The 14,536-nt window shown below is 40.8% G+C and overlaps 1 protein-coding gene across 1 annotated transcript in view; it reads right to left on the reverse strand.

Moving 5' to 3' along the window:
* LOC127654557 (myosin-IIIb-like) overlaps window positions 1-14,536 on the reverse strand; it is a 151,564-nt gene that overhangs the window by 114,603 nt on the left and 22,425 nt on the right. The window contains exon 2 of the mRNA XM_052141765.1: window positions 7,839-7,929. Within this exon, the coding sequence (XP_051997725.1) occupies window positions 7,839-7,929 (91 nt within the window). The remainder of the gene's footprint in view (window positions 1-7,838; window positions 7,930-14,536) is intronic.

Genomic DNA, 14,536 nt, shown 5'->3' on the forward strand with positions numbered 1-14,536 from the left:
TGTAAAGGGATATAAGGGAAAGGAGGAGGCGAGAACCGGCTTGACAATATAAATTATATTTTATTGAAAAACTTAAACAAAAGACACAAACACACACATGAAGGTCAGCTGACCGTAAACAATCTCTCTCTCTCTTGCACCACCCTCCGCAGTTGGCCTTTATCCCTCTCGGAGGCTTGATTAGCCTGATATGGACTGGGTGTGTAGAATTACCACCCGGCCCGCCCTCTGCCCTGTCACATCTTGATAACAATAGGATTTTTTGCTGTGAATTTCTTAACTGAATTAAACTTAAAATGTATTTTATCCTGTTAATTCAGTAAATGTCATTTCAAGGTATTTTTAAAAGATGATTTTATCCTCTTTATTTTTAGTAAGATACAACCTTTTAAGTCAGGACACAAGCTGAATAATCGGCTAAGAGCTAATTGTTAATTGTTACAAAAATCGCAGAATAGTTGAATAATCGTCCTAATAACCGTTAGATTAATCGATTATCAAAATAATCATTAGTTGCAGCCCTACTTTAAACACCTCCCACAGCAGTGTGGCCGGTGTCTTAATGTTTGCAAACAGTTCTGGCTCTAAGTAAAGAACAAAGAAGCACTTTGTCAAATGATCTCATCTTAAATATGCAAAAAACGTAAGTGCTGAGTGGACTGCCCTGAGAGCCAGCACACATACACACTTCAACTGGTATCAGATCACATTTTGATGCCTTCATCAGAGGAGCTGCTGGGTAAACTAAAGGATTCTGCATTCTGTCTTTTAGCAGAACACATGTAAATGTGTGTGTGTTGTGTAAGGGTAAGCATGGCACACTTGGTTCAGAGAAGATTTGTGTGTGTGTGTGTGTGTGAGTGTGTGTGTGTGTGTGTGTGTGTGTGTGTGTGTGTCAGGGGAGATGGCAGCAGAGCCATATGTCTGGAGTTCTGCTCACTTCCTCTCATCCTGCTGCTCTCACCCAAGAGATACACACACACACACACACACACTCATTATCCCTGACCAACCTCTCCATATCAAATGTTCTGGAGGTCATGCCCAGAGTGCTGTACAGAGATCCAAACAATCTTCCCCTGGCTTAATTGGACATTAAGTGCACAAGTCTCAGCTCGTGTGTGTGTGTGTGTGGACAGTCTGTGACTGAGCATGAAGTTCTGTGTGCTAAGTGTCCGCGATTAAAGCACGTGACACAATTTTCGTCATCAGCAGAGTGCTCAAGAACGCGCGCAGCCTTTGAACGCACAGAATGCACCTGAAATTATTTGCATTAATAAGTGGATTCACAAGGTGGCAACATTCACATTTGAGCCATTGCTATCACTAAGTGCTTGAAGAAGATGTAATAGCTGCTAAAAAACACAAGACGAATATGGAAACAACAGCAGTGAATGTGCACATCAGGAGCTCATATGTGAGGAGGTCTGTAGAAACCTGCATTTGTATAACTTGAGACTGAAGGAATATAAAGGCATCTCTATGTGTCTAAACTCCTGAGGAGAAATAGTCCAGCGTATCTCAAAGAGCGCATGTGCCAACCGCCTATGTATGCGCGCACAGTCAAATGAAGTATACTTTGAAAGGCTCGTGTTTAACTGTATGCGCATGGTATGCGTGAAAACTGAAGCTTACTTGAGGTTTTAAAAAGGGCACTGATTTGATATTTTTAGATCTGTAGTAATGCCATGTTTTTGACGTGCCATAGAAAAACTATGTTTTTTTATTTAAGTACCTTGGCGTACCTTGCCAAAATCATGAATTATGAACTGTGGTGATGGGGGCGTGGCCAAGTGATGTCTGTGGAGAGTGAGGACGATAGAGTGAATGGGTACTTTGACACCTGTGAGAAATCACCTCTTAACAGCTGTTTTGTGTTTGCAGTGAGAGCACAGAGGGATTTAAAAGGGCAATCCTGACCGCCGGGGGAGGAAGAGAGAGAGAGACACACACAGCAGGAATTATGTGCACCTTTCATGTTGCTGAAAAGCATATATTTGTGTGTCAAATAAATTTATGTTGGTTATTTGCCCGGCTCTCGCTTCCTCTTTCATAAAAAGAGTCACAAACCTGTCACAGTGGTGCCAAAGACCCAGGAATCGAAGGAGGAAGAAATGTCGCCATGGAGTCCTAGCCACTAGTCGAAGTCGTCAAGACCCTTTTCTTAACTCTCATTACTCTTCTCTCATCTCTGCTCCCTCAATTTATCCTGTCATCTCTACGCTACTACTATGCTAATGTCAACCAGGACAGCCCATAACCTGGGAGTGTTGGTGGATGACCAGCTTAACTTCACTGCCAGCATCACGTCAACCACTCAGACTTGCAGTTTCACACTTTACAACCTCAGGAAAATAAGACATTTCCTGTCATAATATGCCACACAGCTCCTGGTCGAAGCTCTGGTCATTTCAAGGCTGGACTACTGTAATGCCCTGCTTGCCAGTCTCCCGAATAGCATAATGAAGCCACTGCAGATGTTCCACAATGCTGCAGCACATCTGATCTTCAAACAGCCAAAGAGGGCACACGTCCTCCCACTCTTGATTTCACTCCACTGGCTGCCAATAGCTGCCCGCATTAAATTCAAGGCTTTGACTCAGGCCTTTAGAACAGCTAACAGAACAGCTCACACTTATTTAAATTCACTCCTGCAGGTCTATATCCCAACTTGTTCTTTGCGGTCAATGAATGAGTGGTGCCTGATGGTCCCGTCGCAAAGAGGCACAAAGTCTATTTCACGATCATTCACTCTCGCTGGTCATCTGTAGTGAAATGAGCTTCCAACCTCCACACAATCAGCAGATACCATCTCAGCATTCAAGAAACAGCTGAAAACATATCTGTTCCACAAGCACTTAACCAATCAACACTTAATGCTTAATTAAAAAAAACAAATCTTTGTCTGTATTTTTCTTCCGTGTTAGCATCTGTAATGTTCTAGCCACTGTGAGAACTTGGCAGTACAATACTGAAGACTATATGTAAATGTAAATCTCTGCTGCTTCCTCTTTGACCTCATCATCCTATTTATGGAACAGACACTTCTTAGTTTTTATTTATTTTTAAAATTAATGTAATGTTATTTTACTATATCCTGGCATTAATATTTAGGACCTTACATCAATAGTGTGACGGAACCATGGTACAATCATGTTAGCAAGATAGTAATACCATTGTTCTGAATGGTTACTGTGTTAGCGTTTGTGTCCAAAAAAAAAATGAATACCATGGTACATTTTTGTCTTATGGCTTATTAGTAAAATAAACAACAAAAAACATGCCTTTGGCTGAATCAGACAGCTCCATCAGTTTATGGCAGTATTCTTTGTAAGACGTATTGAATTTAAATTTAGACTGAATGGGCATCACAAATCCTCAGTATAGTTTGAGGATGAAGTCTCCATTCACCCGGTATCACCCTTTAGCATGACCGTAGGCCCGCGCCGTAATTCATCGAGACGGACACCGTAAAATGGCTGAATCAGTAATTCTGTGCTGGCATAACAAAGCCTCTGATTGTGGCAGTGACGGCCAATTGTCGAGGTAGTTCAAGATGCACATGCCGCTCAGTCTCAGAGGGGCGAGATCCGCATCAATGCACTTTGTGAATGTGCGAGGAGCCAAAAACAGTCTGAAGTGCAGGACTTTGAATTGATGCACTTTTCCCACGAACACGAATCTCAAAAAGTCCTGTGATGTTGTACAATTTGGATGTGAAAGTATGCATCATTCAGATCTATCAATGCAAACCAATCGTGTGGGCGTACATGCGATAAGATCTGTTACTGAGGCGAAAAGTGTGTGATTTAAATGTCTCGGATCCAGGATTGGCCGAAGCCCGCCATCTTTCTTTGGAACAAGAAAATAACTGCTGTAAAACCATTTTGTGCTTGACAAATCGCCACAATCTGTATCGTGTTTTTCATGATGAGACTGTGTATTTGGCTCGTAACACTGACTCGTCATCGGACGAATCCGTGGAAGTCCGAACGCCGTTTGAACTGGGTGAAACTTTGGTTTGCTCACCATTAGGGCTGGGTATCGAGTTCGATACATTTTAGGCACCGACCAAATTGCCTCTAAACAATCGAGTATTGAAAAATGTCTTGTCGTTCGATACCTAAGGGGTTAATCTCATCAACGTCAGTGATGAGCATGTAGCATGCTAGATGTGCCCAATCTAAAAGTGCTGGTTCTTGGCTGTGTTTAGACATCAAGGAAAAATACTTGTATCAGAAAATGGTTTGAGTTGCTAACACTGTTCTATATTACAGAGAAATACTAAATGGTAACAATGAGCCTTTAAAATATCAAATATCAAGAAGCGAGCTGCAGCGACACAGGGAAAAGCGGTAATGATTCTGAATGTGTCGGAAAAACCAGCAAGAGACTGTCTGAACGTTTTGTTAATTTATAGAGAGAAATGCACATTCAGGTTGAGAAAACAGATGATTTCTCGAGATCAAGGGTGGTCAGAGTGATCGTCAGTACCTGATGCCTTTGACCATGTCATGATGATATTTGGCTTGTTTTCCCATTAATCTATGAAATTATTATTTTTATTATTAGACTATTATTATTATTATTATCAAATAAATTTTACAAAAAATGTGCCCGTAGACACAAAGACACGTGTATGAAGAAAAACATTATTATATTAAGTACAGATGACAGAAAAGCCATATATGGGCATATATGACGCGCTGATACGGAGGTGTGCACTCTTGTGGAACTCGCGCATATAAGGATCTCACACTTTGTTTCTGCCTTCCGATTTTTATGAGTGCTGCAAATGACCTCAGACATCACAGTTCAGGAGGTGCTTTTGAGTTCAGTTCACTTTATTTCCACAGAGTAGTTTATTGTGAACTCAGCCTGTAAAATAATACAAACTATATAATATACAAAATATATAAAATAATACAAACGCAACCACTCCCATTATAATTAATAAAGCTGTATACACTACTGGTGTGCGATGTTGGAAATGCGGTAGCAATCTTACAATACATTACATAGAGTGGACTTTTTATTTAGCCTCTTACTCAATGCCACTTAGATGTTCCAGGGCAAATTCAAAGCTGCAATTTTGCTCCCTTGAAGGCCACTATCAAATCAAATCAAATCACTTTATTGTCAGACGACCATATACACAAGTGCAACAGTAGGTGAAAGTCTTTTGTGCAGTTCTGAGCAACATAGCAGTCATGATAGTGAAAAGACATATACCAATTTACAATAAACAACATATTTACGCAACACAATAATAATAGACAATGTACAGTAACCAATACACACAATATAGAATGCGCATACAATAGAAAGAAAAAGTATTTAAAAATATATATATATATATATATATATATATATATATATATATATACTGTAGTTGTATTGTGGAGAATATAATTATGACAGTCCAGTGTGCGATAATAGATTAATAAAGTGCAGTGCTGGTGTATATTGATCATGAGAGATCAAGTGTTCAGAAGTCTGATTGCTAGGGGGAAGAAGTTGTCATGTAGTCAGCTGGTGCGGGTCCTGATGCTGCGATACCGCCTGCCTGATGGTAACAGAGAGAGTAGCCCATGACACGGGTGGCTGGAGTCTCTGATGATCCTCCGAGCTTTTTTCACACATCGCCTGTTATATATGTCCTGGAGAGAGGGAAGCTCACCTCCGATAATGTTTCTGGCAGTTCGCACCACCCTTTGCGGTTGTGGGCGGTGCTATTGCCGAACCAGGCGATGATGCAGCCAGTCAGGATGCTCTCTACAGTGCTGGTGTAGAACCGTATGAGGATGTGGTGGTTTATTCCAAACTTCCTCAGCCGTCTCAGGAAGAAGAGGCGCTGGTGAGCCTTCTTCACAACGGCCTCAGTGTGGACGGACCATGTGAGTTCCTCAGTGATGTGAACACCGAGGAACTTGAAGCTGCTGACTCTCTCCACCAATACACACAATATAGAATGCGTATACAATAGAAATAAAAAGTATTTAAAAAAAAAAATATATATATATATATACTGTAGTTGTATTGTGGATAATGTAATTATGACAGTCCAGTGTGCGATAATAGATTAATAAAGTGCAGTGCTGGTGTATATTCATCATGAGAGATCAAGTGTTCAGAAGTCTGATTGCTTGGGGGAAGAAGTTGTCATGTAGTCGGTTGGTGCGGGTCCTGATGCTGCGATACCGCCTGCCTGATGGTAACAGAGAGAGCAGCCCATGACACGGGTGGCTGGAGTCTCTGATGATCCTCCGAGCTTTTTTCACACATCGCCTGTTATATATGTCCTGGAGGGAGGGAAGCTCACCTCCGATAATGTTTCTGGCAGTTTGCACCACCCTTTGCAGGTCTTTGCGGTTGTGGGCGGTGCTATTGCCGAACCAGGCGATGATGCAGCCAGTCAGGATGCTCTCTACAGTGCTGGTGTAGAACTGTATGAGGATGTGGTGGTTCATTCCAAACGTCCTCAGCCGTATCAGAAAATATCAGACATAAACATGCCTTTTTATCAGCTTTTTGTCTGAAATGTTGTTTTTTGACAAAACCGACCTCTGTTCAAGTCGCAATAAAAAAAGAACAAATGAAGATAAAATAAAATCGTTTTTTTTGCCTAAAAGCAGAGGCTCAGCTCTTTATTGTGATATATAGCATCTTCATATATTCATGGAAGAAAATATTCTGCGGGCCATTAAAATTTAGTGAAAATCGTCAAAAACCCTGGCGGTGGCTGGCAACTTTTTTTAAAAACGCTGGCGGGGAAAGAGTTAATGGTGATGGGGCTGTGTTCTCTGTCTTTCCTCCTGAAGTCCACTACAAGCTCCTTGATCTTACTGACGTTGAGGGAGAGGTTATGCTCCTGACACCAGTATGTTAGAGTGTGCACCTCCTCTCTGTAGGCTGTTTCATCATTGTCAGTGATCAGACGCTACCACCGTCATATCATCAGCAAACTTAATGATGGCATTGGAGCTATGTGTTGCCACACAGTCATGTGTGTACAGGGAATACAGGAGTGGGCTGAGAACACAGCCCTGCGGGGCTCCAGTGTTGAGGGTCAGTGATGAGGAGATGTTGCTGCCAATTCTAACCACCTGACGTCTGCCTGACAGGAAGTCCAGGATCCAGCTGCACAGCGAGCTGTTTAAGCCCAGAGCCCGGAGTTTCACATCAAGCTTGGAGGGCACTATGGGGTTGAATGCTGAGCTGTAGCCTACAAACAGCATTATCACATATGTGTTCCTTTTTTCCAGATGGGAGAGAGCAGTGTGTATTGTAGATGCAATGGCATCATCAGTGGAGCGGTTGTTGTGGTAGGCAAACTGCAATGGGTCCAAAGAGGTGGGCAGCACAGAGCAGATGTAATCTCTGATTAGCCTCTCAAAGCATTTGCTGATGATGGGGGTCAGAGCAACAGGACGCCAGTCATTTAAACAAGTGATTTTTGATTGCTTTTGTACAGGCACAATGGTGGATGTTTTGAAGCATGTGGTGAATACAGACAGGGAGAGGGACAGGTTGAAAATATCTGTAAAAACACCAGCCAGTTGGTTTGTGCATGATGACGCAGCCCGGAATGCCGCCTGGACCCACGGCATTACGGATGTTCACCCGTCGTAAGGATCGGGTTACATCCGCAACAGAGATGGAGAGTGGACCATCCTCTGTAGCGTCGGCCGTGAGTGCTCTCTCTGTGAGGGTGGTGTTATTTTCCTCGAAATGAGCATAACATTTATTAAGCTCATCCAGGAGAGAGGCAGCGGTGTTCACGGCGGAGTTTTTATTCCCTTTGTAGTCCGTGATTATGTTAATTCCCAGCCACATACTTCTAGAGTCGGTGGTGTTGAGCTGTCCTTCAGTCTTGTGCCTGTACTGGCATTTGGCTGCCAGTACAGGCACTGCGGGAAGAGGAGCCCACTGGAATGTGAGAACATTAATCAAAGGGCCCTTTCTCAAGACTGTTAGTGAAGGGTACATTCATGCAATGTTCCCTTCAAAGTACCCACTTTAAGGGTTCGGCACTTCGAAGTGAGTAGATCACTTACGTTCAGCTGAATCACGAGCTGTTAAAGGCACCTCCCCCTCGTGTTCTTTAATGCTTCCGCGATTTACAAAGAAATCACATAATAAAACATTATTACTGTTATTGTGAAATTTTTTTCACAAAAATGTACAAGAAATGTTTACTTAGTTTTATCTAATGTATTATTAAAATGTCTTCCCCTTTTCTGAACATCCAGAAGGGCACCTTTAGATTTGTGAACAAATTGGACTTGCGCCCCTGCTGTCCTCTCCTGTGTATGCCACTGACATACAACATTAAATGCACTGACAATGGAAGTCTGTGACAAGGCATTCTGCATGTTAAAAAGCAGAAATTTAAAGCTTGCATTTTTGTTAAACCACTTACATAAATTCTGAAGCAAAAATGTGTGTTATTTGAGCTGTACATTTTTCTAAGTGGTAGAATAAGTAGTCTAACTTTTCTAGGTGAAGGAACTTGAATGTCCTTTACTGATGTAATTACAGTGGGTGATGGTTGTAAAATTCAGCTTCATGTTTCAGCTTGTTGTGTAACTCCCTTTCCATGTGCTTTCATGGAATCCTTGTGTGGATAATGTACTGTAAATAAAAAAATGGTTTTAAGCACAAAAAAAAATAGTTTACAGTATACTTCTGGTATACTTCTGTGAAGAATTTCACAGTATATTTTACAGGAGTAGTTCTACAATTTATTACAATTAAAAGTCAACTGTATATTGTGACTTTGCAGTGAACAGGGCAAGGAAATTATTGTATTGTTGCAGGAAATTACTGTAATGTAGCAGGAAAGTACTGTAATGTAGCAGTGCTGACATTCCTTCAAAATCGAGATTGGGAGTTAACATCTCTCTCTCTCTCTTTCTGCCCCGCCGCATCATAATTTACCTTTCTTGTTTTCTCACCACTGACATGTATGTTTACCAAAAGCATAATCTCCATAAAGCGGGTTAAGATAAGGAGCTCAGCTTTCTTAAACCATGAAGTCTGATCCCTTTTACCAGAGAGAGCAACAGAAGCAAACTAACTTGCACTTATGAAGGATGGACGTATTAAGACAATGATGTGTTATTGCATATACATAAGTTTCCTTGAAAGGCATAAAGAAAATTCTAGAAAGAAACACTTTATGCTGCCTTTTCTTATTTATTTACATGTGGATGACAGGCCTGCACATTGGCCTGGAGGGTTCTGGAGTGTGGGAGTGTTCGAATACTCTGATCTGGGCTTTACTCAGTGAGTTGGCTGTAAAACACACCTCTGAACATGTCATGTGAATACATCATCATATACAAGAGCAAAAGTTTTACAAGATTAAGAGAAATAAGTGACACAACAAATGAATGTGCACACATAAATATACAGTGTCATCCCTAGTTAGGGTGCCTTCAGTGACTTTGGTGGATTAGGTTCATTGAAGTGCACATTTCCTTTAGGTAGATTGTGTCCAAATTAATTTATACTTGGTTTGGGCTGAAGACAACATCTTCTGTTTGATTTGTTCTGAAACTGTTATATAAGAAACAACATTATACAGGAGACTATGCCATTACGCAAAATAATGAGATTTTACAGTAACACTAAAATAACTCCCAGCAAACATTATTACATTATATAATGCTAAATAGATCACAAGTTAATTTTAAATCAAATGGTAAGAAATTAATATATTTTATTGTTGTTTTTATATTTGAATGTACTACTTAACTGTGTGTTTAATAATGGGATATTCCTTGTTAAAAACAAATTCTGTGGCATGCTTTAACTAGCATTCCAGAAAAGAAATGTGTTCCAGTGCAAATAGTGCTCATTAAGCTCACGTAGAGTCCCAGACAGTGGGGATCTCTTTAAGACTGCAAGGGAAGCTCAGCTTCCCCTATAATGTCAAAAAAATAATGGTCAAATACGTACTATTGTGTAAACAATTTATTGACTAAAAATGCGTTAGAACACGTTCATCTTGAAGACGAGTTCGTTCAGAATCAGCTACATTACATATAGTAATAATATAATATAATAATAACTTTATTCTTATATAGCGCCTTTAAAGCAGCTTCTCAAGGCGCTTTACATAATAAAACAAGCAAAACAAAAATACATCACAGAAAGAAAAAAAAAAAAAAACAAGATAAAATACAATAAAATAAAAGTCAAATAAAAGCTAGCCTAAAAAAATGCGTTTTCAATAAAGATTTGAAATTACTTAAAGACTGTGCATCTCTAATATTTGAAGGGAGTGCATTCCAAAGTCTAGGAGCATAGGATGAGAAAGCCCTATCCCCTACAGTACGCAACCGAGTCTGTGGGACTGCCAATAGACCAGCTTGTGAAGAGCGTAAATGACGCTTGGGTGTGTATAAAGTTAAAAGCGCAGACAAATACTGCGGTGCCAGACCATGCAGTGCCTTATATGTGAGCATAAGTATTTTAAAATCGACTCGAACTTGACCGGGAGCCAGTGCAAAGACTTTAAAATAGGTGTAATATGCTCATTTCTTCTGATTCCAGTCAAGATCCTAGCAGCAGAATTTTGAACACGTTGTAATTTGTTCAGTGTGGTTTTGGAACTCCAGCAAGAAGTGCATTGCAATAGTCAATGCAGAAAAAACTAAAGTATTGATAAGCCTTTCAGTCACAGAGAGGGATAACATAGAGCGAAGTCTGGCAATATTTCTGAGATGAAAATAAGAGTTCTTAACAATGTACCGCACATGAGAGTCGAAGGACAGACTAGAATCAAATATAACTCCCAAGTTTTTTAACTTAGTCTGTGCCTCCAAGTCAGTCCCATCTATGTTCAGAATTAGTGAACCAGCCTTACTGAAGCTGATGAGGAGTGCCAATAAGCAAGAACTCAGTCTTATCATTATTTAGACACAAAAAATTTTGAGACATCCATGTTTTTATCTCAGAAATACAGTGTGTTAAAAAAGAACATCCAGATTTTGACCAGGCTTAGAGTGAATATAAATCTGAGTGTCATCTGCATAACAGTGATAATTAAGTCCAAGTGATCTTAGTAGCAGTCCGAGTGGAAAGATGTAAATGCTAAAAAGTAAGGGACCAAGAATTGAACCTTGGGGAACACCCGTACGGACAGAACCAATCTCAGACCGAAAACCATTCATACAAACAAACTGTTTACGATGCGAGAGATAAGATCTAAACCAGTTTAATACAGTCTCAGAAACACCAAAGACATTTTCCAGACGGTTTAGTAGAAGATTGTGATTAACAGTATCAAAAGCGGCACTAAGATCGAGAAGGATAAGAATGGAAAGAGAACCAGAATCTGAGGCTATTAACAGGTCATTGGTGACCTTAACCAAGGCTGTCTCAGTACTATGAAATTTTCGAAAACCAGACTGAAGGGGCTCAAAAGATTATTTACTGAGAGATGACTATGTAGCTGCAAAGCCACAACACGTTCCAAAATTTTTGCCAGAAAAGGAAGATTTGATATAGGGCGATAGTTATTTATGTTATCCAACTCTGCATCACGCTTCTTGAACAGGCGTTACAGCAGCAGTTTTCAATGCTGCAGGGACAACACCAGAACACAAAGATTCATTGACAATGCCAAGAACAACTGGACACAATGAATCAAAACAGGATTTAAACAGGCTTGTAGGGAGGGATCAAGTATGCAATTGGTAACTTTCATACCTGTTACCACCCTAGTAAGCAGCTCAGAGTCAACTTCAGAAAAGATAGTAAAGGATGTGCCAAAGAAAGAAGGCAAGCGTAGTATAGAAGAGGAAACCGGTATAGCATGAATCATTTTGTAAACATTTTCAATTTTAGAGCTAAAAAATTGAGAAAATCATTACACACCTGATTTGAAACAGGCAGAGAGATGCCAACATTGGCTGTAAGAAGCCTATTTATAGTATGAAATAGATGTCTTGGATTACTTAGATTATCATCAATTATCTGGGAAAAATAAACAGACCTAGCAGACTCAATTTCAGATCTATATTCCGCCAAGTGATCTTTCCAAGCCTGGTAAAATACATTCAGGCCCGAGTTACGCCACTTACGCTCCATTTTACGGCAAGCTTTTTTCTTAAAGCGCAGGTCATCATTATACCATGGGGCATAACGAGAAAAAGAGACTCTGCGTGACCTCAAGGGAGCAAAAGAATCAAAATTAGAGGCAAGCACAGCATTCAAATGTAAAATCTTATCTTCCAGATGAGATGACTGTGGACCACTAAGACAGGAAACAACAGAGTCTGCAAAATCTGACGGATTAATTGATTTCCATTTACTGAAAATGAACAGAATGTGAAGAAGACGTAGAAGGAAAAGGCAGTTCCATATTAAAAAAGATTGCCAGATGATCAGAAAGACCAATATCAACTGTGCACTGATGTGATATAATTGCTTGGTTTGCAATCACAAGGTCTAATGTATGACCTTTGTTATGTGTAGGACCACTGATAAACTGTTTAAGATTAAAACAGTCTAATAGAAATAGGAAGTCTTTTGCCATCGCACAGTCATTTTCATCAATGTATATGTTGAAATCCCTAGAATGAGGATTCTCTCAAATTTGTAACACAACATTGACAACAAGTCAGCAAAGTCAGTCATAAAAGCTTCATTTGCCTTTGGTGGTCGATAGACAGTAGCGATGGTAATTGCCTTTGGAGCAGAAATATTTAAAACAAGGCATTCAAAAGATGAGAACTGTGGTACACTCACGGCGCTGATGTTAGATTGCAGATTATGAACCACAATAATTCCACCACCTCGACCAGTAGATCGCGGTAAATCAAACAGTCCATACCCCTCAGGAGTGATCTGGTTGAAGAGGAGACCGTCATTTTGTTTATGCCATGTTTCAGTTAAAAACAATAGGTCCAGTTTTCGCTCTGCGATAATGTCTGATAAAAGCAGGGCTTTATTGTTTACTGAGCGTGCATTAAACAACCCAACATTCACGGGGCTTTGGTACATCACAGAGTGCAACTCCGACCGAACAAACGAGGATAGATTACTCAGGACTGCACCAGTACGAGACACGCTTTTAGCATGACGCCAACACATTGGCACGCAGATGTTGCTAAAAGGAAAGAGGTCATATCTACGGCCAAAACTCCGATGAATGTACCGTCTTCGCTCTCAGCAGACCGGCGTTTCGACAGAGTGCATAAACATCTTTTGTAAGTAGTAGTTTTGTTTTAAGTTCAGCAACTGGTGTGCAGTGTACCTTAAAGCCATGCTTCTTGGATCCAGGATCGCAACAGTCTCAAGGCAGCGAAAGTTCAAAGTAAGGCCACAGGGTAAACTCCTCGGATAGGGATCCAGGGTCCTCCAGAAAACGCAGGCAGATATAAACAATAATCCAGCAAATGTAAAATAGTCCCGCGACATAGCAACAAGTTGAGAACTAAAAATAGCAGGTAGAAAAACCGCATCAACATAAAAACAAACAATAGTGAAACAGTTTAGGAGCGGCAGCCAAAACGCGCCAGCGTTCCCTTCAGTGTGACTTATCACATAGCAGGTCGGCTGACTCGATTTACTTCTCATACATTCCCGTAGCGTCAGTGCATTTCCCTGTTGAAGCCGAGCGTCCATTGACTTCAATGGGGCTGCTCTGAACAGTTTTTTTCAGTGCTCCGAAAATAGACGGTCATTGGATAAATGCTGCGATTATGTCCCGCCCACGGACGCTCAGTGTCTCTGGGGGTGAATGAAGAGTGGGCTGGCCCGGACTCCGGGCTTCCGCGTGATGATTGGAGGATCTGTTGAAAGACTGCATCTCCTTTTGATTGACAGCGAATCTGTACTATAAGAAGTCACTGAAGCTATTTCGTGCTCAGTCCCATCGCGGATTTCTCAAGTGTAGTCGAAAGACAAACTGCTGCAACCTATTTCTTTATATTTTTTTGGCGAAATTGCTAGTCAATTTGCATAATACATTTCACACAATTATACACCACATTCCTTGTTTCAGTTTTACCAAGTTTAATATATTTTGTTTTAGAGCCGCTCGCTCGTTTGTTCGTTCGTTCATTCATTCATTCATACAGTAGGCTAGGCTAGCGTCAGTACGGGTGAAACTGCGCACGATGGCAGACGGTGCTAATATTGTCGACCTGATTTTGGCGAAGCCATTTGAAAGTCTTCCTTACGAGGAAAAAATTAGAATTAAACAGCAGGGCAGATCAACACCTAAGATTGATTTAGTGCAAAAAATAGGGTAAATAAGTTTATAATGTAGGCCGAAAATGAGCTTCCCCTCTTTGAAAGACCAGCAGCCGCCACTGGTCCCAGAGAAGCACGGCATCCAGACAGGACCCAAAATAACGTCTTTTGAGCCAACGTGTTCTATCCGAGAGTTCCAGAACCCTAGAACCACTGGACAGCCTCCCCTCCAGTCTCTCCTGTAGGAACAAAAGCACTGACCTAACTGCGCAACTCTGTGGGACTTCAGCTCGGGAAGAACACCAATTTGCGAACCGGCGCCACTTTA

This window comes from Xyrauchen texanus, chromosome 14, assembly GCF_025860055.1.
Source record: "Xyrauchen texanus isolate HMW12.3.18 chromosome 14, RBS_HiC_50CHRs, whole genome shotgun sequence".
Taxonomy (NCBI): Eukaryota; Metazoa; Chordata; class Actinopteri; order Cypriniformes; family Catostomidae; genus Xyrauchen; species Xyrauchen texanus.